The sequence below is a fragment of the Protomyctophum parallelum genome (assembly GCF_964188405.1).
Source record: "Protomyctophum parallelum genome assembly, chromosome: 3".
In the NCBI taxonomy this organism is placed as follows: domain Eukaryota; kingdom Metazoa; phylum Chordata; class Actinopteri; order Myctophiformes; family Myctophidae; genus Protomyctophum; species Protomyctophum parallelum.
This window is the reverse complement of record NC_139698.1, coordinates 38862843-38888641: the sequence shown is the minus strand read 5'-3', so window position 1 is coordinate 38888641 and position 25799 is coordinate 38862843. Positions and strand designations below refer to the sequence as shown.

At 40.7% G+C, this 25799-nt stretch overlaps 1 protein-coding gene across 1 annotated transcript in view; it reads right to left on the bottom strand.

Moving 5' to 3' along the window:
- Nucleotides 1–6783: 6783 nt before the first annotated feature.
- The window catches only part of mtbp (MDM2 binding protein), a 38443-nt gene continuing 19427 nt past the window's right edge, over nt 6784–25799 (bottom strand). Inside the window, exons 13-23 of the mRNA XM_083760987.1 lie at nt 24468–24581; nt 18475–18639; nt 18143–18236; nt 17261–17419; nt 15982–16080; nt 14759–15016; nt 13567–13727; nt 12080–12192; nt 10575–10688; nt 9401–9466; nt 6784–7368 (exon numbers count right to left, since the gene is read on the bottom strand). Of these exons, the coding sequence (XP_083617113.1) occupies nt 7330–7368; nt 9401–9466; nt 10575–10688; nt 12080–12192; nt 13567–13727; nt 14759–15016; nt 15982–16080; nt 17261–17419; nt 18143–18236; nt 18475–18639; nt 24468–24581 (1382 nt within the window). The 3' untranslated portion in view covers nt 6784–7329. The remainder of the gene's footprint in view (nt 7369–9400; nt 9467–10574; nt 10689–12079; nt 12193–13566; nt 13728–14758; nt 15017–15981; nt 16081–17260; nt 17420–18142; nt 18237–18474; nt 18640–24467; nt 24582–25799) is intronic.

Here is a 25799-nt window from a genome sequence, read left to right as displayed (position 1 = left end):
CTAGTCTATTTTAAAGTAGTTATTGTGTAGAAAGTGTAGAAAGACAAGAAACCTGGGGCAGAGAGGGTAGACATGCGATACAGTGGGAGTTGGATTCATAACAGTCCTCGCTACTCACAATACTGCAGTCAGCCAGTGCACTAACTGGATAACTCCAGGCATCCCAACTCTATTTTAGTTTATGATCAGGTTCCCTTCCCACTACAGAAAGCAGCTGTGTACTGTTGTGTGTGTGTGTGTGTGTGTGTGTGTGTGTGTGTGTGTGTGTGTGTGTGTGTGTGTGTGTGTGTGTGTGTGAGTGAGTGTGCAAATAAATGACAGTGAGAGGCAATATAAGGAAATGTTTTATGAAGCCATGCGCTGTATGTGGGTGGTTACAGTGCTAGGATGTGAGTATCTGTTCTGTTGTCTCAGTCATTCGTGTTCTGTCCTAATTGTATAGAAACAATGTGTATGTCTCCCAGTGTGTGCATGTTTGTGTGTGTTGTTTAGTGTGTTGTTTAGTAATTTATCTTCTAGTCTATCATTAGATAATAAAAGAGGAGGGTGGAGGATCTTGCGTTCGCTCATCTGTCTGCAAAATTTTGTAAATGACCGTAATAACTTCAGACGCATCATCCCTCCCAGCCTAATGGCATGATACATGTCAAAGATCAGGTTCAAGCTGCCGATCCAGTGCATGGGAGTCTACACTAGCCAGTTGCAATGCTTGTGTCCGTCCATCTCAAGTCAGAAGGCTATAGTGAAATTCCCATTGCAGATCATAGTTGATAATCTATGAAAATAATATTCCTTAGCATATCTCATATCTGGATCCATGACAACTCTATATTTGGGCGTAGCTGCTTAGGGAACTCATGGTTATGGCTGAGTCATGGATCCCTGATTAGAGTGAGTGACGACAATCTGGTACCACCCACCTTTAAAACAAACATGGGTAAAATCTCCTTCTACAGCATTGCCACCTGTAGTGTTGTAAGACTCGAGTCCTTGACTCGTCTCGACTTGACTCGTCGTCTCATTTACTCTGTCTCGTCTTGCCATTCATTTGACTTGGACTTGACTCTGTCTCAGACCAAGGGACTCGGGACTCTTCCCCCCGGAGTCCATTCAAGTCACGAGTCACTACAATGGCTTTGTTTAAAACAGGCCTGAAAATCAAGGCAAAAGGGGCGCTAGCCCTTCCTATATCCAGTTGGATGGTTTGTGTAAACACTAACATTGAATGCCATTGACAATGAATGGCCAGTTTTGAGTGTTTGTCCTAACACTAACATTGAATGCCATTGACAATGAATGGCCAGTTTTGAGTGTTTGTGTAAACACAAACATTGCACAAACAGAGACAATGAAGACAAAGATGCACAGACGCAAATTGTGATTGGCCGGAATGAGATGATGTATGATAATAATAATGCCTCTCACTTCACCCGGGTGTGTGAATCTGTTGTGTTTGAATGCTGTTTGGTCATACGCAAATGTTCTCTTGTATACATTCGCCATCTTTGACGTAATAGTCACAGTGTTAACTTTTTTTTAATGACACTGAATTTATAGTTATGGACAAGTTTCATGAATTCTTGACATGGCCCTTTTGGCCCCATGTGTAGCCATAATTCTATGAGTCGGCAGATCATATACAAGGAATGAGGTAGGGGGTGAGGTCTAAAGAAGTGAGTTTTCAGAGTTATGTCTACAATGTGGTTCTTTGGGAGGACTAAATGGGAGCAGGCACCCACTTAGTCTATATAGGAGCATATCATATTCTAGTTGGCTGACACAAGCAGGGATTGTGTATGTGTCCAGGGATTAGGTGTTAGGCTGTCTGAGGTGACAGTGCTTTGGAAGAATGTGTTAAACGTCTCCCAGAGGAATGCTTAAAAAATGCTTTTGGGAACAGATAGCTCCAAGGCTGCAGGTGCAGTGACAATTATATACATCTGATCGTTGCTCTTCAATATTAATGTGTTTTTGTTGAAAACTCTTAGTCATCACAAAAAAAAGTTAGGTGTTGAATTTGCTGTCATTTTTGCAGAACAAAAGCCACAATGACATTCACAAACTGCCTCAGTTATATATTACACCACAACAACAATGTTGTCACCTAAACATTTATTGAAGGTGAAATAGTGTGATACAGTATCGTAATGACCGTTTTTACAGAATGTTGACACTGCATTCTGTCACAGAAGGTATCCCCCCTCTCTCCACCTTCAGCTTTCAACACAGCACTTCTCCAAGTATTAACATTACAGTCATATGTTTGTGCCTCAAAGATTCTGGGGAAATTCAAAGCAGAATGCTTTTTGAAAATAAATAAATAAATAAAAAGCTAAAGGCTATAAGTCACAAGTGCCGTCTTGAGATTTTAGATTTACCGGTAAATGTTTATTTTATTGTCAACATGACAAACATAACCTCAGTCTTGGCTTTCTTTTCTCTAGCTTTAGTTGAGACTTGTTCTTAATCATTAAAACGTCTAAGATTATGGGAGCAATGTGAGAGTGGTGCACATTGTGTGTCCTTTGAAATGACACAAAGTGATGTTATATTTATATTATGTTCTGCTTCTATCAGAGACGTGGCATTGAGCATCAGACACATACAGTAGCCAGGCTATATTGTGAAGATTGTCCCAGCAGTATGAAGATGCAATTATTGTAAGAACCTTTTCCCAGTTGAATTTTTCTAAAGAGATGTTTGCCGATTTCATGGTTGTGTGGGTAGAACTCTTTGAAATAAATTCTCTTGAAAAACACAATCAGACCTAGGTCTGTTCAGTGTTCAACCTAGTTAAAAATCTGTTATTTCTGGCAAGTGACACCGACAGAGTATAAAATAGTCCTTAGACTATGACAGACTGAGTAGTATGTATAAACACTCAGATAAAACCTTTGCAACTACACACCAACACCCACATTGAGAGTCCTGCAGATACATTGATAGCAGTGAATTACGATACATCCTACCTTGGGGTTTATAATAACAAGGCCACCCACCCTCCCAACTCACCTCTTTCAACCCTATCACTTTAGAAACTCTCATTAAAATTGTCACTGCATGAAATCATCATCATGCCCCCTAGATAGAATTCCCACCACCTTCCTGAAGGAGAACTTGCTGATGGTTGCCCCTAATATTATCTCCAATATCAACTGCTCTTTGTCCACCGGCATATTTCCATCCAATTTTAAAAATGCCTTAGTCCAACCTCTTTAGGACCCCCTAGTTTTAAGCAATTTTAGGCCAATCTCCAAATTACCATTATCGAAGATTTTAGAAAAAACTGTGGCGTCCCACAGGGATCGATTCTGGGTCCTGTACTTTTCACAATTTGTGAAGTCATGGCATCCAATTCCATAGCTATGCCAACGATACGTAATTGTACATCCCACTAAAACCTGGTATTACAGGAAATGTACGGTGTCTACTTATATGTCTCTCTGACATAACAAATTGGATGTCACAAAATGTCCTTAAACTGAATGATTCCAAATCAGAAATGATCATTTTCGGTCCTCCACACTCCACCCTCTCATTCCACTCTGAACTCGTCACTCTATCTGCAAACATTACACTCAGCCTGCAAACTGGGTGTTTTCTATGACCCTGACATCTCCTTTAACACCCAAGTCACCAAAGTTGTCCAGTCCTGCAATTACCAGATTAGGAACATTGCTAAAATAAAATCATTTTTGTCACATGCAGACCTAGAAACCGTTATACACTCCTTCATTTCTTCACGACTAGATTACTGTAACTATTCCGGCATGAGCAAAAGAAATATAACATGTCTCCAGATGGTGCAGAACTCTGCGGCACGCCTACTCACCAACACATGAAAACGTGAGCATATCACACCAATCCTGGCTACCCTACACTGGCTCCCTGAGAGCTACAGAATCGAGTTCAAGGTTTTATTGATCACTTTCAAAGCCCTACATGGACTAGCCCCCAGCTACATCACGGACATGCTAAAACCCTGTGCGCAGCCTCAGATCTGCTTATAGGGCCCTTCTTGTTCCACCCATAACTCACCTTGTCACCCGAGGTGACCGGGCTTTTGCGGCCCGTGCTCCATCGCTATGAAATGCCCTCCCCTTGGCCCTTAGGCAAGCGGAGACAGTGCCCGCTTTTACACCTGTACTGTGTGTATGTATGTAGATATGCATATATGGATGTGTGTATGTATGTATATATTCATTTATTTATTTTTCTTTCTATCCTTGATGTGTTTTGATGTGATGTTTATGCTTTGTTATTTCTGATGTTCTTTATGATTGTTGTTTTTAATCCCGTCTGTAAAGCACAAACATAAAGTTATGTTTGGAAAGGTGCTATATAAATAAAATTCATTCATTCATTCAAGGCCACTGGAGTCTAGGTGGTCGAATCAAGTGCATATGGCTTTGTCGAGCATCTACTGTATATGAACCATAAACTGTAAAAAATATGGACAAAGCGTTCCCCGGGTCTAACATGGACGTAAAATGAAGCCTGTATTTCCTTGTAAGTCGCCATATTTCTTGATCCGTTTGGGCCCAGCTGGCTATTGGCTGGCTCCGTTTGGGCCCAGCTGGCCATTGGCTGGCCCAGACAACGAGGCGGGACTTCCCCCCCTTACTCTTCGTTGGTTTTTATTTTGACTGAATGGGGGGTGGCTCCCGTTCATAGACTGTAACGGTAGCCACGCCCCTCAGAACATACACGACGTTATAGTAATCTTTTTAATAAATGGGACCATAATTTTCCAAAAAGAATATTATGACATGAGAAATGAGACTTTAAACTAGTGACTGGAAGCAGAAAGTATTCATGACCATGTTTATTAAGGTAATACAGTCTAGGTGAAGTTGGGCCCAAATACATGGGTTTTTTTGGGCCCAATGACAGCGCCACAACAGGCCATTATATGAACTTTCAGGAAGTCCCGATTTCCTTAGTGGCTTCACGAAATATCTGTCTGACTGCCCTCCAGATATGAACACAATTGTCCCATGTTTGGAGAAGGGAAGCCGGGCGAGGAGGGGGATTTAATAATCTATAGTAAAATGTCAAAATTAAGTATTCTTTTAGGAGATATCTATGGACCACTGACAATATTTTGGCTCTTATCACTTTAAGGACAAGGACAAACCAGTCCACCATATTGATATATCTGGCTGTGCATATTAAGTAGCCTAAAGAAGTTGAGAGCCATTTAAGGTTGTCAAAGTTCGCATGTAAAGTTGTCAAGATTTGTTCAGATGTTTTTATTTGTTTTGTTCTGTTAAAGGGATTGTGACATTAAAAAAAAGGTTTTGGAATTTAATCTCAATTGCACCCAAAAAACATGAACTTTTAACATTCAGTAGATTTTCTGTGATCTGGGGTTTTCTGGCTCAAACAGGTGCTCTGATTTGCCGGCAGTAAGTGACATCACTTACTGCAAATCCCATATATGTCAATGGGATTTGCCAGCAGATGTCACTGTTTCACTGTGTTGCCTGTTTTAATTGTAGCTCAAAAGGCCCAAAAAACCCCAAAGAAAACTTCAGACCATAAAAAATCCACTGAATGTTCAAAGTTCAGGTTTTTTGGGTGTAATTGAGGTCATAAAACCTAAAAGAAAAAAGAAAAAGAAATGAAAATGAATGTCATAAAACCTTTAAAGCCACACAATGTAAACAAACAGGAGGATAGAAGGGTGTATACCAGTTTAATGAGGTGCTGCTAATCTTGGTAAATATGTCTAAAAGTGAAGAAGAGGCAGCACACGCATAGCCACGATGCAGGATAATATATTAATACCAACACAAGTTCTTCTTCAGGGATGGAAGTCACACAAGATACCGACAATCATTATGATAATCATCCCTTCAAGAACATTGTGTTTTGCCACTGAGACTAAACAATACAGCAGTAATCTACTCAATTATCAACATGAATCCCATGAGAACAATGAATAAATAAATCAACCGTACGCTCAGCCAGACAGGTCCCATAAAAAGGCTGGATAAAACACACAATCACACTTTGAAAACCTGTGCTAAAGGCTACTTTATTAGAGGTATGGAGACTAGTTTCATAAAAGCAACAATGCGAGGATATCACTACGTTTCTGCATCCAATAATTCTACAGTATAGTCAGCAATCTGTCACTAGGTTTAAGTATCACATCTTGTCAGCACACTCAGACAGCTAGGCAGGGTTCCTCACCTTATAAATCTGTACCAAGGACAAATTAGTGTTAATTGATGAGTCATTTTAAGTGCCATACTGTGTTGGATTGCCTGTTATGTTGTCTGTATAAGAATAAGGAACATTTACTTCTAATCAGTTATGCTATACATACAGTAGTTCTGAGAGACAACAAATATTGCCAATGACCAATATCCAAAAAAACATTTTATTGTTACAAACAGTAAAACAAACTTACAATGATGTTAAAATGCATACATTTAAAATTTAAAATAACTTCAGGATTTAAAATAAAATAAGTAAAAGTAGTGTGTAATTAAATTAAATAAAAAAGGAAGGCATCTGTATCCTTGTTGTCACACAACCAGTACAGATTGTGTCCTTGTCACACAACCAGTACAGATTGTGTCCTTGTCACACAACCAGTACAGATTGTGTCCTTGTCACACAACCAGTACAGATTGTGTCCTTGTCACACAACCAGTACAGAAATTGTGCCAAGTATGGATTTCCTTTAGTTTATCCCCCACAGCTCTGTTGAACACTTTGGCTTAGGTTTCATGGCACGCTTCAACTGGTTGGCAAGATATTACAGTGTTTGGGCACAAGTCAAAACACACAGACACATGGTACATGGTACAAGTGAGGCAAACACAAACGCCAGGAATCAAATAAAGTATTAAAGTTAATGAAATCATGCTTAGTCTAATCATTCACCAATAATCAGTTTTAAGATGAATGCAGATTTTCAACACATCTGTGTTCAGAACCCCAAGTTGATGATGCTATGAGGAGGCTTGTTTCATGAACAGCGCATCTTTGTGGACTTTGTGTAAAAGCACGGACATGTTATTTGCCAAGTTCAGAACTGGCAACACTACAATTATAACAGCCCATGTGAATGTAAACACTCAGTCAACTGAAATTCACACAAGGTTCACTATCCATGTTACCTGAAAATGGATTCTCTTTCAACCGTGAAAACAAAATATGTCTGCAAGAATAAGATAATGAATGTGAAAAAGAGTTTCTTTTGAGAGAATGGCAAATGACACAGCATCCAGACACACAGAGCTACTGTAGTGACTTTCTTAGATTCTTTATCAAAAGTCCAGCATTTGCTGTCATCTCTGTCTTTCTTCTTTCTCATCACTTACTTGAAGCCTTTTCCAACTCCCAGTCAATGACCTAGAAGAACAAGAGGAGAGATAATGATTGGAGGTTTATATCAGCCGGCCCATGTGGCATAAAAAGCAGTTCAGTCTATCTATATTAAATAGATTTACTGGATAATACATAATAATAGTCTTTGTATTGAGTTGTGCTGAAATGTACTGTAATTCTGTAAACTGTTAATAAATATTTCAATCAATCAAACAAAAAACGCAGGGCCCGAGAAACTGAGATTAGCTTACCTTTGCAATCGATGCCATGCCATCCCGAGATTTGTTTTATTCCCCAACTATTAGCAACTTTTAGCATTTCATGCTAACGGACAGTGACGTTTACCTAAAAACGGCCAAAATACTTGCGTGCACGCACGCGCACGGTCTTTATGTGCATTATGGATCGTAATGTGCAAAAAATGCGATATTCAGCGCTTGGATTGACTTAGTTATGATAAAAAAACAGATCGCTAGTAAGGAAAGGCCTAGATCCACTACGATGACCTGGCCGACTTCATGGGCGAAAAATAAATCTTATATATTTTTTTTTAACTTAACTTCTGGCTTCTGACTGTAGTTTGTAATCATCTCTCTTATCATGATATGATGACTCGCTGTACGGCTGTAGTGCATGTGTGTATGTGTGTGAGCTGCTGTACTACCTAAATAACTCATTTTTAGGGGTTAGGGCATTGTAAAAATGCTAAAATAATACAATAAAGGTCAAAAATCGTGTCATTCGCCAAGCAGTCGCACCCCCAGGCGTCAAATTCAAGCTCCGCCTATGGCCAACTTTCACATCCGCTTGCAGCTTAGCAGAAATGGAAATAGACAAATAAGCTGGAATAGTGGCTACTGGAGACTAGTCTGGGGAGGGTGTAGAAGACAACCACATGTCTTCTCTGTAACAGACTAGTCTGGGGAGGGTGTAGAAGACAACCACATGTCTCCTCTGTAACATATGGAGGGTGTAGAAGACAACCACATGTCTCCTCTAACATATGGAGGGTGTAGATTAGAAGACAACCACATGTCTCCTCTGTAACATATGGAGGGTGTAGAAGACAACCACATGTCTCCTCTGTAACATATGGAGGGTCTAGAAGACAACCACATGTCTCCTCTGTAACAGATGGAGGGTGTAGAAGACAACCACATGTCTCCTCTGTAACAGATGGAGGGTGTAGAAGACAACCACATGTCTCCTCTGTAACAGATGGAGGGTGTAGAAGACAACCACATGTCTCCTCTGTAACATATGGAGGGTGTAGAAGACAACCACATGTCTCCTCTGTAACATATGGAGGGTCTAGAAGACAACCACATGTCTCCTCTGTAACAGATGGAGGGTGTAGAAGACAACCACATGTCTTCTCTGTAACAGATGGAGGGTCTAGAAGACAACCTCATGTCTTCTCTGTAACATATGGAGGGTGTAGAAGACAACCACATGTCTCCTCTGTAACAGATGGAGGGTGTAGAAGACAACCTCATGTCTTCTCTGTAACATATGGAGGGTGTAGAAGACAACCACATGTCTCCTCTGTAACAGATGGAGGGTGTAGAAGACAACCACATGTCTCCTCTGTAACAGATGGAGGGTGTAGAAGACAACCACATGTCTCCTCTGTAACAGATGGAGTCGCTAGACACTACTTTCCACCTGACAGTCAGGAGTTTCAGGGTGTCACATTATGTAGAACAACAGGGTATGCCTCCCAGTTTCCTGCTTAACGACAACCTAGGCCAAACTGTAGGAGTCGCTAGTGCAGTAACAAAAAACACCATCCCTGGGCTGGTTTCTCAACCATGAACACAGCCAATTCTGTTAGTTGGAGCATCAGGGCAAGCATGAGGCACCATGGAGAAATGGAACCCCAGTGTTCACAGTGGTGGGCAGGTACTGGACCCCTGCACCGCCTGGACGAGTAGAGCAACCTGAACAGGATAGTTATGAAACTGGCTCCGTTGTTGGGGTTTCCCTGGACGGGTTGAAGAAGGTGACAAAGGAGCGTATAACGAGGAAGCTGAACGATACCATGATAACATGTTACCTGTTTTGCGTTAATGCTGGCTGCCTTCTTCATCTCCTCATGCAGTCCCCGAGAAGTCTTCAAGTCCTGTGACAATCAAATGAGGAGAAGAGTAACTCATTTTTTACCTTTAACACTAGCATGTCTGAAGTAAAATCAGACACAAGTAGCATGTGCTTAAATTCACATTTAGAATTTTTTTCAGATGTCAAAGATTTCCGAGATGATAGAATGGTGATGGATGATGATGGTCATGGAAGGGGAACCTTCTGAAAGCTTCATGGGCAAAGATAATCAACTTCAAAATCTAAAAATCACGGTCAAAATGTGTTAAAGCTGGACCTCATTTCATTACACACATAGAGAACACATGTGGAAGATTCTGTATGTTTGTCAATAAGTATAGCTACAGTTTTCTAGGATTAGAAAAAATAGACAAAACCATGAGAAAAACCCACACGGTTTGGCAGCAGCTTAACAACAATTTAGTTAGTTAGTTTCTGACAAAAAAAACAACATGTGGTTGAAGTAGGTGGTAAAAACAGCTTAGCTAGCTATCCATGTGATCTTCGAGATTGAACATTTGTATTGTAAAATCTTATAAAAGTACATTAGAGTAAAATTCTTTAGTTTGGATTCCTCAACATTTGATTGATTCGCGTCTGTAAAGGTTCTTGAAAAAGTTCATCCATTCCAGCAATTTTGTTCATACATTTATTGAACAAAGGCAAGTTATTTCCATGGCACTGATTTCCACTTCTGAACAATCCACAAGTACAGAATGAGTCCCATAACAAATGGTAAGAATTCCATGTGCCCCCACTGTACTTAAGCTATCTTTCCACTAATTGACTATACCCCAAGGCTCTGCCTGAAGAATACTTTTTCTATCTTTATCAATGTGACAGTCCACATATAATATGTAATAGTTTTAGCAAATACTGTTTTTGTGTAAAATGTATAAACTTAGTAAAGTACAAATGAATAGTAAGTAGACTATATATTTTCATTAAATATAAACGCTGATGTCCAAATATTGGCTCCCACAGTGGTGGAGCCTGCAGTCCTGGCTATTTCAAAAGAATTCATTTCTAACTAGCCCCCTGACAATTTGACGAAGATAAAAGGACAGGTACTACAGCAGACAGAGCTACAGTAGTAGTGCCTACAGTATGTGTGAAACAAAGCTACTAACCTTGAGGTAGAATTTGGAGATTTCAAACAGTTTTTTGCTGCAGACATTGAAGCATTTATGTTCGGCAGTGATCCCATGATGTTTCAGCGTTTTGGCTACTACCTCCTTCAGCATCTGATGAGGGGAGACACAAATAAGGTGAACTGTACGCTCATTTGTTCTGATTCTAATTATAACCATAACATGGCCCATTTTCAAAGTAGAAATGTTGTAAGTTGGTTATGTATACAAATAAATACAGGCATCAATGGGTATGATGATCTTATCTCATCTCGTCTCATCTAATGTAGATCACTGACTAGGTGCAGCTGTAGAGTATCCAACGGTATATAGGGTGACTCATTATGCATGTCTCACTTTCTACTGAGAAAAGTCCAACATGGACTGAAATGCACTTTTAAACTCTATGGACCTTTACACAAGCTTTACAGAACTGTAATGTCTGAAATAGAAACATTTAAAATCCAGACCTTAGTGTGAACCCCTCTTTTGTTCTCTGCTAGTTCTCCTTTGGTGCATGCAGCGTTATGATAACATTAGGGGAGACAGAGGGGATGAAAGAGAGACAGGCAAACTGTGTCTGTTGGTGATTTGTGAATATGTGTATATGTGTATGTGTGTGCGTGTGTTGATAGAGAAGAGATAAGATAGTGACTAGTTTTCAGAGGCAGTGTCCTTGGAGCTCACTAAATTTGTTCTTTTGTGTAAGTGGAGTGTACATTCCTATATTATATTGCATTGTCTGCTGCCACTGGCAAGGTCTGTTGCGCAAGACACAATTAAACTCCTGTTGACCCTGAGATGATACAGCGCCCACCCCCCTCAAAACATGCCTATGTGCAGTGATAATTCTTCATTCTATGAAGCATAGCTTGAACATTTTGACAAAATGTCGCTTAATGGAGAAGGTTGGGGTATTCTTGAGGGTCCAGCTCAAACAGTCTGGTGAGTCAAATTAGTGTGTCTTGGGATTTTGCGGCCAACCAGTTACCACACATTATTGTAATATGTACAACTATACAAAGTCATGAATTCATTTTTAATTGACTCACTGATCAATACTACATCAATACTGTGCACAGTAATTTTCCCAAACTGAGTTGTGAATTCTATACCTGAAATGTTTTTTGAAAGCAGGCTGACAGAAAATGGGGAGAGAGACAGGGAGGAAGCAAAGGTCGCCCGGGACCAGGAGTCGAACCCGCAACACACTGCCAGGCCAGTCCACCAGCCCAGGCGCCCAGACGGCCACACCAAGTTTGAAAGTGTGAGAACTAGAAGGCTTAGAAGGCTTCGGCCTCAGTTGGGTTTTTTTATCCTGTTTTGTCCACCACCGATGCATCATGCATTTTAAAAGGTTAAGATGCAATGGTATCATAGCAGTGTGGTGAAAACATGAAAGGGATTGGATCTGAAGAATTATAATATGACACACACACACACACACACACACAAAATACATATTCACTTTCTGTTTCACACACACAAACACGGGGTCCTCTTACCCTGTGGTGTTTCTGGGAGCGTGATTCCGTGGCAAGTTTCTCCTCTGTCTGTCCCTGAGAGGTCTTCTGCTGAGGGAGTCTAGGCTTGTCAGCAGTGGAGGGGTTCACTAACCCTGGGTAATAATATAATGGAAAACATTTGTTATAGCATTGCATTTTAATTAAGGAAATCTGATACATACCGGTAATAAAGTTTGATTTGGTTTGATTTAGGTGCACAAATCAATTTTTATTGCATGTCCAGGTCAACAGTAAGAGCTTACTGATATAATGTATTGCCATGGAGACGGACACATCTGACAGTGCTTCCTAATAACTTGTGCATTCATTTTGGTGTGCTTGCAAGGCTCTGCCCGACTTCCTCAATATCCCAGTACTATCCACTGTGTTACTATCAAATATCAAAAGTCAGAAAAAAGAAAAGAAACAAGAAAATAAGTGGAAGAAACGCGCGACTGCTGAGGTAATGTGTAAACTCATACACTTATATTCATCATTCTAAGTCTGATTGATATTATTCGACAGACCAGAGACCCCAACCTCTTACATCTAAAACAGTGAAGTCGAACCTGTGGCACGCCTCCCAGAAGGTCTGCCTCCCAGAAGTTCTGGGAGGATAATATTTCAAGCAGTGTGGTGGATTCAGAAGTTGAAGAAGAGGATGACAGAGGACATGGATTTGAACGTGAACCACAGTGAGCAGGAACACATACAGCACAGCGGGCTCCGCCATCAGTGGCAATAAAAGCACTGCTCCTCGCAGCACTAAGCCAAACAAATTCACGAGGAAATATGCCCTTACAATTGGATTCACCTGGAGTGTGACAGAGGCAGACCTCATACCACAGTATGTTATGTAGTAAAACACTTAGTAATGATTCTATGAAGCCCTCGCATCTCAAAATGGCATCTTCAAACTAGACACGCAGAGCACAAAAACAAACCACTTGCAATCTAGCACAATCGAAGAAAATTATACAAACTGAAGGAGGCAATGTCCAGTGTTCTAGCTTTTGCGCTTGTGTTTGCACTTGAATATTACTTTTATTATTTTAACTTACTGTGTGTTTGCAGTTGTACTGTATGTTTTATTACTTTTACTTGCTGTAGTGTTTGCAGTGCAGTAGTAGTTTGTTTTCATGGTATGTTTGAATGAATACACAGTTTGTGTGTGTGTGTGTGTGTGTGTGTGTGTGTGTGTGTGTGTGCGTGTGTGTGCGTGCGTATGTACAGAGACAGAGACGGAGACAGAGAGACAGTTAAAAGTGCCATATGTGAAGAATAAATTCTTATTAGGAATAAATGTGCCTCCTGTGTGATAGCTGAATATGGGGTGGTACATGTGTATGGGGTGGGCAGGAAGTCTACTGTATTTTAACATTAAGTTATAATGGTGGTACTTGGAGAGACATCTTTTCTGAGGTGGTAGTTTTAAAAAGGTTGAGAACCACTGATCTAAACCAACAACTCCAGTCCTTGTGGCTTACCTGAAGATGTCCGTCTTGTAACTGAGGTAGAGGATGACACGGAAGAGGAGGCTGACTGACTCCTGACTGGCTGCTGTCGTAGTAACTTCACAGTGGGATGAGTTCCACTGCTGGCGCTACTCTGAGAGCCCAGAGAATCACTGCTCTCTGACTTGGGCAGCCTAGCATACGCACAAGCACACGAACACACACAGAGCTGAGCATTGGTGATTCTAGAATCATGTGTGACAGATCGCTCGAGGGGAACCAGGGAGCACACTCATATTATCTTTGTTCTATTGTTCTTATTCTGCCCAAATCTACTACTTTCACCTAGAAACTTCAAACTTTAAAATGCTCAGCCTCTTTGGGAATTGTCGGCTTGTTTTAGAAGTGTTGAGAAGTCAAAGGCTTTCACTTACAGACTACATTCAGCTACATTTTGAGCCACTTAACATTTTGATATACTTTTAAAAGTGTTTTCAGGATTTGCAATACCAACTAATGGTAAAATGTCTTTGTTCTATCTAGTTCAATGTGTTACTCGCCAAACCATGACGGGAAAATACAAAAGTTTAAATACACTCCTTGTATTCTAAAATGATAATATTAGTGTGCTGACTGTCACTCATTGTCAGAACTGAACCAAAAAGAGATACACAGACTGTCTCATTATACACAGAATGTCTCATACAGTCTTTCCCATGTCATACATCACCAATCGATCAAACATAATGCAAACAAACAGGATACAGGCAAAAGGTGTGTCCTGACAAAGTAAGAGCATATGAGTGAGTGAGAAAAGACAGACGATCAATGAACGTATGTATAGAGCAGCAGCTGTACTCAGCTCAAACAAGAACTCCTGCCTAACACATCTAAAAGCAAACTGTTCCCGTTCAGTGTCTGGAATTGCTCTGATGCTCTCCTTACATGTCGCTGCTGTCAGTCAGAAACCTTGCATCTCCAATTCTCCATATTTCAAAGTAGGTTTTTTTTCATACTACAGTGTCACACCAAAGTAACAAAGTATCAAGTGCTTCTGACTAAATCATAACTACATTGGATCCATTGGAACACAAGTAATTTTTTCCACTTTCAGAATTACAAAAGTATATTTTTACGAATATAAAAGGTTTCCACCTGACAGTGTTGTTATGTTAGCCTAATACATTTGTTTATGATTATCTCCCACATGCACATGCATGCACACCTCTTGCGAGAATGTCCTCCAGTGACATCTGCATCCCAGGACATGCGTTTGAGACGCGCCACGTCAGCGTTCTTCAGCATGTCGCCGTCTGGGACACTCCCCGGCTCCGACAGGACAGCGGGCGAGGGAGCAGGGCTGAGGGCGAAGGGGACGGGACATGGCTCCTTGGAGCAGGTGGTTTGGGTCTCGTAGCGAATCAAGCGGGACTGGAGGCGTACGAAGCCCCGGTCTCTGTCCAAGGCCTCATCCAGGCAAAACCTAAAAGATAAAAGAAAAACGTAACTGTAAGTACCCTAAAGGAAAACAATAACAAAGACATTTCTAGTACTGGTCTGAGGCTGGTCTCAACATTCAAAAAGTTATGTTGGTGTAGCGCTGGGCGACATGCACAGATTTTTTCTTTTACAAAATATCTCGATATATTGTGATGATAAATGTTCTTCTTAATGCCCGAAAAACAAACAAATCCCAGAAAATAAAGCTTTATGTATGGTAATATTAAATGCATCAGATTTGCTTTCTACAGTGTTTATGAATGTGGATATGAACAAGGTACTTTATTTCATGATGAATGTATTATTCATTAATGCATATGAACCCCTTCATGCCTGAAAAGCCCCAAATCCCATACAATATATTTTTGTATAAATATATTTGACACAAATTGTGATTGGTCAGAATGACATTTGTGATGATTTGATCGGTTGAGCACGGAATGTGACATATGACTATGATGATGTATGATGATAAGAGCGCCCCTCACTTCACACAATCTATCAAAAATGGGTTAATATACATGATTATTAAATCCAATACATTGTGCATATCCACATTCATAAACACTGTAGAAAGCAAATTGAATGCAGTATTTTGCATGAAATACCAGAATGAGAGAAATGTGCAAATGCAAATTTGTGACTTACAGTACATGTTTAGTAGTGTGCCCGTGTGTACATTTAGGCATTTACCATTCACAAAAAGTAAATTCCATAACAGACTATTATTTTACATAAACTACGAATTTAACTAACTCTAACTCTGTTAGCCGTTCATGTTCTCAAACAAAAGTATCTATTATTAGGTAGTCTACACTGTCAGCAGGCTTAAAAAAACAAAAAATTATTTTGTACCACTACCAGGCATTAAGAGAAAGCTAACAGCTTAGCATTGCTTGCTAAGCTGTACTCGACGTAGCCCAAGTGCTCTGTTGTGAAGACACTTACTCTATGCCGTGGTAGTGGGAGGCTGAAGCCTGGCTGAAAGGCAGCTGGCTAACCTTCCTTGGAGTTAGCTCTGGTGTTAACTGGAATACATTATCACTTCTGGGATGGAGGGAGAGAGGGAGGGAGATGGGGGGGAAGAGAGAGAGAGAGAGAGAGAGAGAGAGAGAGAGAGAGAGAGAGAGAGAGAGAGAGAGAAGAAAAAAATAAGCTTGAGGTGGTAGTCCATGGGGTTAGGAGAGAGGTGTATAATAAGGTAGAGGAAATGGAGCAGAGGAAGACAGTCAATTAGATACACATCATTCACATGGATGTGATTTCGTTCTGCTTAAAGACCAGGTTCTGCTCTCTTCTCTGAGCACGACTAATCGCACAGAGACCAACAGGCCTACGTTTGGCTGACAGAAACGTTATTACAACTAATTGATGAAAACTCTGCACTAGAATAACATATTCCCTGCCCCCAGACTAGCCCCTATTGTATTCTACCAGCCTGAATGCATTTTAGCCAGGCAGGCTGCAGGCTCGCTGTCGACAGCTGATGAGCCTAATCAAATCCTCATTATGGACCCATCAAATCTGTCCCCCCCCCATTCGGACACAACTCGTAAACAAACTATGTAATAAAGCCCAAACAGATGCCAAGTATGTCCGCGTTTGTATATCTGCCAGGGTTTTGGGGTGCACAGGGTATATACTCTGTATTTTTGTTTGCACAACTTTATGAGGCTGTTTTAATGTCTAGTCGTCATTCTGAAAGTATAATCTTTGTCTGTCCCTTAGTCTGTGTGTGTCCATCTGGCTGCCTAAATACTGTACAGCAGTGTTTCACAAACATAGGATCGGGACCCACATTTGGGTCGCGGACCAGTTCTTATGGGTTGTGACTCATGAGTAAACATTCCTTTTTTTAAGGTTTAAAGAAAATGAGGGGGGAAAACATTTAATTTAATTATGAATAACTAGTCCTTACCCGTTCTGAATATATGACCAGCAAATGATGTTCGCCAGATGGGGCAGTAGAGAGTACTCTCTACTGCCCCATCTGGTGGAGTCAGGTTAATATAAGGAAGTGTAGGCTACAGACAGAAGGACTGACAGACATTTTTCGGTGCATTTATATGAATAATAATAATAAAAGCTAATGAAAAGCTACAGTATCTAGCGACACCATGATACTATGTGAGCTTGTTTTTTGTAAGTTTGGGTCCCGGTGAGACACCATATGTAATGTTGTTTAATGTATCTTTTGGGTTTGGGAACCATTGCTCTATAAACGTACCCTCTCAGGACAAGCAGTGGCTGGAGCTCCCCGGCAGGATAACCATCAGGTGTGAAGTGTTTTAGAAGTTCTCTGGCGTCCAGCAGGGTAGAGGAGGTCTTTTGGCCGTCTTTAGGACCCAGTAGACCATCACTAGAACCTGGACCAGACAGACCAACACTGAAAGAGAGGAATTTTATCATTTATATACAAAATAATTGTGTACAGTCAGTGTGTCTACTTTGAAATGTGTGCAGGCTTCAATGTTGAATTGTGTTGTGTTTAAACATCTATGCCAATTCAGCACTTGAGTTAAGCATATTTGTGAGGAAGTTGTTGGTGATAGACTTTAGTTGTCGATACATCCTATTGTAAGAGGGATATAAGTGTAATTGTGTTGTAAGGTGAATATATACAACACAACTGTCTACCATGACTCACAATATTACAAAAATCTCACAATTCAATAAAATGATTGACTACACATCCCTGGTTTGGAATATTGAAGAGATTGTGCCTCAGATGTGCGTCATAAAATGAATACCAACAAACACATTACAATTATGGAAACGTGCCTCCATTGAGGTTTGGCTGAATGTGAAGTATTTAGGCATTTATTTTGGTTTATTTTAACAGGCGTGGCCAAGAACAACAGAACTGATGGGCCAGAGTCAGCTACGTAGCTCATTTGCATCTGTGGTCCCACTCCCTGGACAGGAAGATGTTAAAGAGCTGTGGAGATCAAGCACAGCCGAGGAACATGAACTGGGTTTGAGGACAGCACAGTCCACAGAGCTGCACACATGTCCAGGTGCAGCAACTGTGAATCAAGTATGATGAGCAACAATAGCTCTTTAATGCATAATAAAAATGATATTCCCAGGCATTGTAAATCTGATTTACCTCTTCTTCTGTCGCCTCCTCTGCAGGTTCTCAATGTTGTGGAGGACACTCCTCTCTGGCCAATCAGACTGCTGGGAGGAAATGCACTCCAGCTCTGCAGTATCGGGGAGAAAATATTAACTGACACTAAAGCTTAGTGTCAACGTGACACGTTGTGAGATTGAAGATCTGCTATTTTCGGCGAAGAGATTTGGTGCAGAGAGGGAGGGCGGGGCGGGGGGACGACGACGACGACCAAGTATTAGTATTTCTAAGTACAGAAGGTGGTTAAAATGTGACTAGAATAGAATACAGAGAAGCTACAGGGTATCTGTCCTTGTACTGTACCCTACCTGAGGTCTTAGAGGCCATGCTCTCTAGGACGTCCTGTAGCCGGGGGGCAGTAACAGGTGCAGAGGCATCATTCATCTTCAGGTATTGCTCTCTGGCCAGGTTCAGTAGGACCTTGAGGTCATTTACTGGTATGGTGGCCGGGGTTGATGCCTCTACTTGCCTCCCTGGACAAACAAATACAGACTTCTGTTCATTCTGGCAGCCTGGACAAGAAAATACAGAAAGCTTTACATTTTGGCAGCCATTTTAGAGTTTTGCTTGTGTTTGTTTGTCAGAATAAGCAAACACTTTGGAAAGTCAACTGTGTCATCATTTTGGATGGAGCAGATCTAAAAGCTTCCAGGTTCCAAGCTTCACCACCAGGGCAGGTGGTAAAGTCAGATGAGCGCACCACAGGGAGCTCTCTCCCGTCTCTGCAGGACATTTGCTAGAGCAGGTGCTTGAGCAGTGCAAAAATAATTATGATTGACAAACATCATCCTAGCAACAAACTCTTTGTGATGATGCGAAATGGAATTGCCTGAGATGCCTCACAGCCAGAAGGGCTCAAGACTTAGTTATTTTTTTCCTCGGCAGCTGTCAGAGGCTGAGAGCGCTAAATGAGGACATGGACAAAAAACTAGAAACATAGGAACAAAAAAATTACTAAATGGAACAGACAAGTGACTCTCATTCTATGTACTGTATGCATGCCTCCCTTTTGCACATTTCATTGAACACTGCTGCTATATATTGTATCTGCACATTTTCAAAACTGATGCTAAAAGATTGTTGTCCTAAGCCTAAGGTATAAAATATGATTTTCTTTTTTTTAACTACATACACAAATGACTATACTCACATATAGTCATTCAGTACAATCAACAGCTGAAGCAAAATTAATGTTCATCACTCTTTCAATTCCCAATACCAGCTGCTATTTTACTACATATTTATATAATCATGCACATGAAACTGTGATTTTATACCTGCTGTTATTCAATGTGTTGTTGTTTTTTATACCTGATGCTCTGTTGTTAATTCTTTTAACCATGTCACTTTTACCAAGCACATGACACTGGGATTTTACTTGGTTCTTTATATTTGCTTGATGTGCATTCCACCTGCCTATCATAGTGCCTTTCATCTGCTGCCAATTTTAAATCATGGATGGTATTTTATTTATAAAAGGACTTTGCATCCTATTTGTCTGGGCTATATTTTATTCCCTTCTTATCTATTCTCTTTCCCAATTCTAACGTTTACTGTAACGGCAATGTTGACACAAATAATTATTTCACATTTTCACCCACTCTTTTACACCAGTTCTGATTATAGTATAGACAATATCTAAAAACAAAACAATATGTTAGTTAAGTCATCTTGTTCATGAACTCAACATACAGACAGAAACAGATATGAGAGAACAGTGTACAGGCGCCCAAATGGCTGGAACAGAACGGAACAGTAAATGAAGTTCAACATTATATAAATGTACTTGGGACCCATCAAAATGTTAGCAGAATCTGTCTTGAGAGATTAGGGAAACACTGATCTATGATTATGTTTAACATGTTGACATGTGATGTTAAACTGTCTGCTATGAAAAGCCACCATTATGCTCTTAAAATGACATGGCTGACTTGTCACAGTCTTAGTGTGGGTTGTAGCTGGGCTGAACAGTAAGCAGGAACAGCCAGTCGGAGACAGAGAGTCTATACTGTATACACAAAGAAATAGAGCCTGACTGGTAAATCTGTCCGGCTGATACATCAGCCATTATTTTACATTTTTAATGGCATCAGTGTCTGCAATTATGCACCAGATTTTTAACCACTTTCCGACCATACGGTATCACTGTAGCTAGGGAAATGTGAAAGGTTTACCATTTTCAAAATGAGCAGATCTAAAAGCTCACAACGTGTCGCAAAGCATAGATCGGCTGTTTTAGAAAAATGTTCAATAGGACTTAAGTGGTTAAAAGAAATAAAGGTGTGTTTATATGTATTTTATACTTGTTTACTTGTTCATTGAATAAAATAATTGGTAGTCCAAATAGCCAATTATTATGGCGGCAGCGTACCACATGGGCCTGACAGAAAATCCCAGGATTTATTCCCCACAGGCTGAAAAAGGTTTAACCCAATCAAAGTTTTTAAATTGATTAGAAAATGTTGCACTTTTTGATAAATGTCATAACATCAGTAATTAGTGGGCCAGGACTCCCCAAAATTGTGAACGGCATCGATCGGACCCAAAACTCTGGCATCGATCAGAAAGACTGCACACACACAGCTTCCATTTGTATGCTCAGTTGATGAGGTACACTTTGCCAAAGAACTTCTCACTTTAAATTGCCTATTCCCATTTGATGTCGGAGTGGTAGAATTGTGATGTGTCTCAATTATTGTTTCACTTTTTTGACTGCTAAAGGGAACAGTACAATAACAATATGTCTATGCATGTCTACAGACTTTTTCCTGACCGCTCATAATCATTGTCATTGTTGGATAACAAAATGCTTATATAATGTGTGCTTTTGCATCAAAACTGTTAATTACTGGTAATAGCATTTCCCTTCCACACTAGTATTCCTCATTATCACCCATTTTATTTAGTCAGTTTGGGAACTTGTACAAGGTTCAAGGTACTTCATAGTTACGTGTTAAGTGTGTGTGTGTGTGTGTGTGTGTGTGTGTGTCCGATGTAGCAGTGATTGGGTTGCTAACTTGCTACACAGTGCACACACAGTGATGGACTGTGCAACAATAGGACAACTGAAAAAAAAACAGAAAACCCCTTTCTGGCAGCCAGCTGGGTAGCATGCCTCCTTAGTCATTAGACTCCCAATCCACAGCTACCGGGTTTGAATCCTGCTGCCGTCACTATTTTTCCAACAACCGTAGACTTGTTTTTTGGCCGATAAAGTATAGTTTTAAACCGGGACGGAGGGGCACCGTCTCAAGTGAACTTGAGCCATGAGAGACCACCGAGCGTGCTAAAGCGTGCAAGTTGTCGTGTCGACATTGCAAAGTTTGCTTGAACTGGCTCAGCCCCGTTCGAGCTGCAACCCGATTAGCCCCTTTCGGGACCCTCCATAAAGCTTTTCTGAAATTTGGATGAGTTTTATGTAGGGTCCCTGCTCATAACTATATTTTCGTATGGGAATTCTGGAACGTGGACATAATATTCTCTCTAAGATCGTATCTGCGGCGTTTGACGGCCTTTTTTAGTTTAAGTTATTCTGAATTCGTGAACTATAAGTACCTATACAAACCGCTGCGAATATCTCCTGTGGCGCGGAAGCCGTTAAGTATTTTTAATCTTTGTTTGACCGATTTGGTCGCTTTATTTCTTCTTGTTTGTTTACCGTTTATTGTACCGCCTCCCGGTGTGCGGTTGGCTTGTGCGGCTACGTCCCTGCCTCTGATCTGCTGTGTCATAGCTATAGCGCCACTAGCTAGCCAGATAGGCGGTACAATGAGGTGTCAATAAACAAGGAAGGAAGAGAAGAATCAAAGCGACCAAATCGGTCAAACATAAATACTTAAAAATACTTAACGGCACAGGAGATATTCGCAGCGGCATGTATAGGTACTTATACTTCACAGATTCAGAAGCCCTCACACGGAAAAATGTCGTCAAAGAGCGCAGACAGGCGTTATCCACGTTGTTTATGTTTTATGTATGTCCGCGTACCAGGTGGCAGGATACTGCTGGAACAGGACCCAATGGTCTGTGTCGTCAAAAAGTCAGAAACTTCAGTACCATTGGGTTCTGCTTGGAGGGCTACAACCCGATATGGACAGAATAGTAAATCATCGTCCCCCAGAGTCCTGCAAGTAGGGAAAGTCACGAAGCATCCCCATTTACACAAAGCCGACTATGCTCGCGAATGTGACTAGAGGCGAAGCCATTCCTCATGCGTCACAGAAAGGGACATTCAGTAGGCCAATCAGAAGCAGCTTGGCATTAAGTCTGTTGCTGTATGTATACATGTGTTCTGCCTGGTTGGTAATTCCAGCTCCTGATGTCGCCTACAGTATTACTGTATAGGTTTTTCGTGCCGACAAAAATGAAAGCCTAGGTATCGAGGCTACTGTATAGGTGACTGGAGTGTCCGTACTCCCAGGGCAGCCAAGGGGGCTTAAGTTTGTGCTGCACGATTCTTGCTCAAATGTGAATCTCGATTTACCTCCACAAGAATTGAGATCACGATTCTCACGATTCTCATTTTTTCCATGAAAATATTTATTTTCTTTAGTCTTTTAGTAGTTGCTGAACATTACTACATTAAAAATGGAGCCAACTACTGTCAACGTGCTTGACTTACAGTAAACCTCTCTTAAAGTCTCTTGTGGCAAAAACATAATGTAACATAATAACTAAAATCAATTGGACAGCCAACTAGTACAGCACAATTCTTGCTCAAATTTAGGAATTGAGATTGCGGAGGTGTCTGAATCTAGATTTCGACCTTTTCAATTAATTGTGCAGCACTAGGCAAAGCATTGACGTGCAAAGGCCCACTGGTGTATGTATGGAGGCCCCCTGGCGACACTGTGAGTATGGACAGTTGGACACCCCAGGCTACAGCACGAGCTGGAATCACCGACCAGGCAAGGACCAGGATGTATACCTCATACAAGTCCCCTGCCTTGTATGAGGAAAACAGGACAGCAATAATAGTCGGGAAACATGAATATTGTTATCAAATTAAATTCCATACTTGTGTAGGAACCCTGCGTAGTAAGACCTCTCCCTAAAGGCGAGGTCGCGTACACGCATGCACCTGGGTGACAGCAGTCTGCTGGGCGAGCGCTGGCGCTTTGGAATGGGAGGTCAGATCAAAATATCTGCCTGGGTGACAGCAGACTGTCAAAAGGGAGACAAAGAATGATGGATGGGGAAGGATCAACATGGAATGTCAGAACAGGTCAGCTCCATATATGGAGATCTAAGGTTTTGAGGTCAGATGTAGAGTTGCTGGCCAATATTGATGACATCAGGGGATCTCCATATACTGTATACACAATATAATCAACTTTATACATTTTACAAAGAATATAGGGTTTAGATTTTGATTACTCTCAATAATTCACGTAAAAAATGTTAAAATATCAATTTAAATGTATTTAATTGTGGAACCACCTTACATACCGTTACATTTTTTTAAATGGTCTCTACAGGGGGAAATTGAAAAAACTAATAGATTAAAATAAGGTAAAAGTATATGTTTTGGTAGTGAGAGGTGAGAGGAAAGATATTCCAAGAAATTATTAAAATACAATATGATAATTGACTGTGCTTTTATTAAATGTGTGTCCCTTAGATGTGGTGCAACATGAATATGTTCAAAGGTTATCCGAAATAGCATACAAAGTTTTACACAATTTCCAACTCTGAATTTGAACCAATTCGGTAGAATGGCTCATACCTGTATATGTGTGTGCTCTATTTGATTGCATATGGCCTTAAGGGGGACAAAATAATGGGAGTTGGGGGAAGAGAGCAACAAGAGAGAGGGGAAGATATACATTCAGCAAAGGTCGTGAACTGGATTCAAACCCATGACATAGCAAGTACCACTGTAAGTGACTTAGCCCATCAAGCCTTAAAACTCTGTCGGAGTTGAAGATGACCCCCAGGCGCGGTAGTGTCAGACTGGATAATGACGTGACGTGAGGGGCTAATTAAGAAGGAATGTCATGCAAGTCAAAGCTAGCAGCCATCTTAGAGGTCAGAAGTGGGTGAGCTTCAATTTTCATATTTCTCTCCAAGACTTTCCATCATCTGAATGAGAACCACTGCACTAGAAAGGTCCTGAAGTTACAGTATGTATGCATGTCTGAAAAATGAGTTACTCCATAATATACCTGAACTCTGTACTCCCTATTCAATGTGCACTTCTTCCACACTTCCAGCTTGTATTTCTCCAGCTATATTTGCTTTCCAGCAGAGCATGAACATGAGCTGTGATTTAGGTTTCATGGCTGTGTTCAGTTGTACTTACTGAGATATTCTTTGGCTACCAGGGTCTGGACCCGTGTTATTTTCTTCTCTCTCTTCAACAGGTCATTTCCACGGAGAAAGGGAAGCGAACAGAGCCGGTCACCAACATTCCTTCCTGGTTTGGGAGAGAGTAGGAGAATACATTAAAAATAAGGCTGGAATGGATAGTTCAGTTCCTCTGCACAAGCTAATTTGTGCTTCAACTGCCAAACCCTTATACAGTATAACACAGTATAACAAGGAATTAGTTTCTTTGCATATCATTGCTGCCCAGAGGAAACCACCTAACTCAACAGTTTTGACTGCATAAATCAGTGCTATTGAACAGCCTGTGTGGTTTTGAAAATATTGAACCAATCAAAAGTAGTCTCCTCGAACAGTCTGCTAAAACAGCTAACTCCACCACATTTCCCCCTCTCATGGAAGTAATTGACAATATATAAAGTCACAACACCAACTTTGATAAGGCAGGATTGCTTTGTTTTCAAAATATAAGGTTTTCTTCATTTCCTGAAAATAAATATTTTAAATTTCCTGAAAAATGAACATTTTGTAGTGAAGTGGTTTCTTCCCGACAGCAGAGATGTCCATGTGTACCCATTTCAGCATCTTGACTTATGGGTCTGTAGCCATAATGCCCTGTTGGCCCACACAATCCATAGTAGTGACTAGTGAGAAAAATACACTTGATAATTTATAATAAACACTTCAGTCAAGAATAAAAATACAAAAGGGGTTTATTTTTTCACAAGCAGTGAAATGTTTGTGGGACAATGTTCCAAAGAGACTGTGCTAACAACAAGCACCTCCACACTTTCCATTTCGTACAATCCCGAACAGTCGGTTACTAGGATGATGTTTGTCGTTCATAATTCCATTTGACCTACTCAAGCACCTGCTGTGATACTGTATAATACTGTATGTCCTGCCAGGACGAGAAAGAGCTCCCTGTGGTGTGCTCAGCTGACATTACCACCTTCCACTGCACTCAAAGGACGATCATCTCTTTTGGTCTTTCCAGCGTTTAGAAACAGTAGAAACTGTTTTCCTGCCACCTCCTCCAGAAAGGACCCCTAGTAGTCACTTGAGGTTGGGCCCACCACCACTTTGTTTCAGCAAACCTAAGAAAGGCTTTAGAGCGGTTTTTGTTTCAATTCTCATCTTTCTGGCTATGCAGGTTAGGCTAATTTAACCCTTTTCTGTGCAAAATGCTGCTGCACATTTACTATAATACAGCTACAGTACATGCACTATAATACATAACCTGTCACCAAAAAACTAATAAACCCAAACCCTATATAAGACCAATGCTAGCGGGGTAAAGGGTAAATTT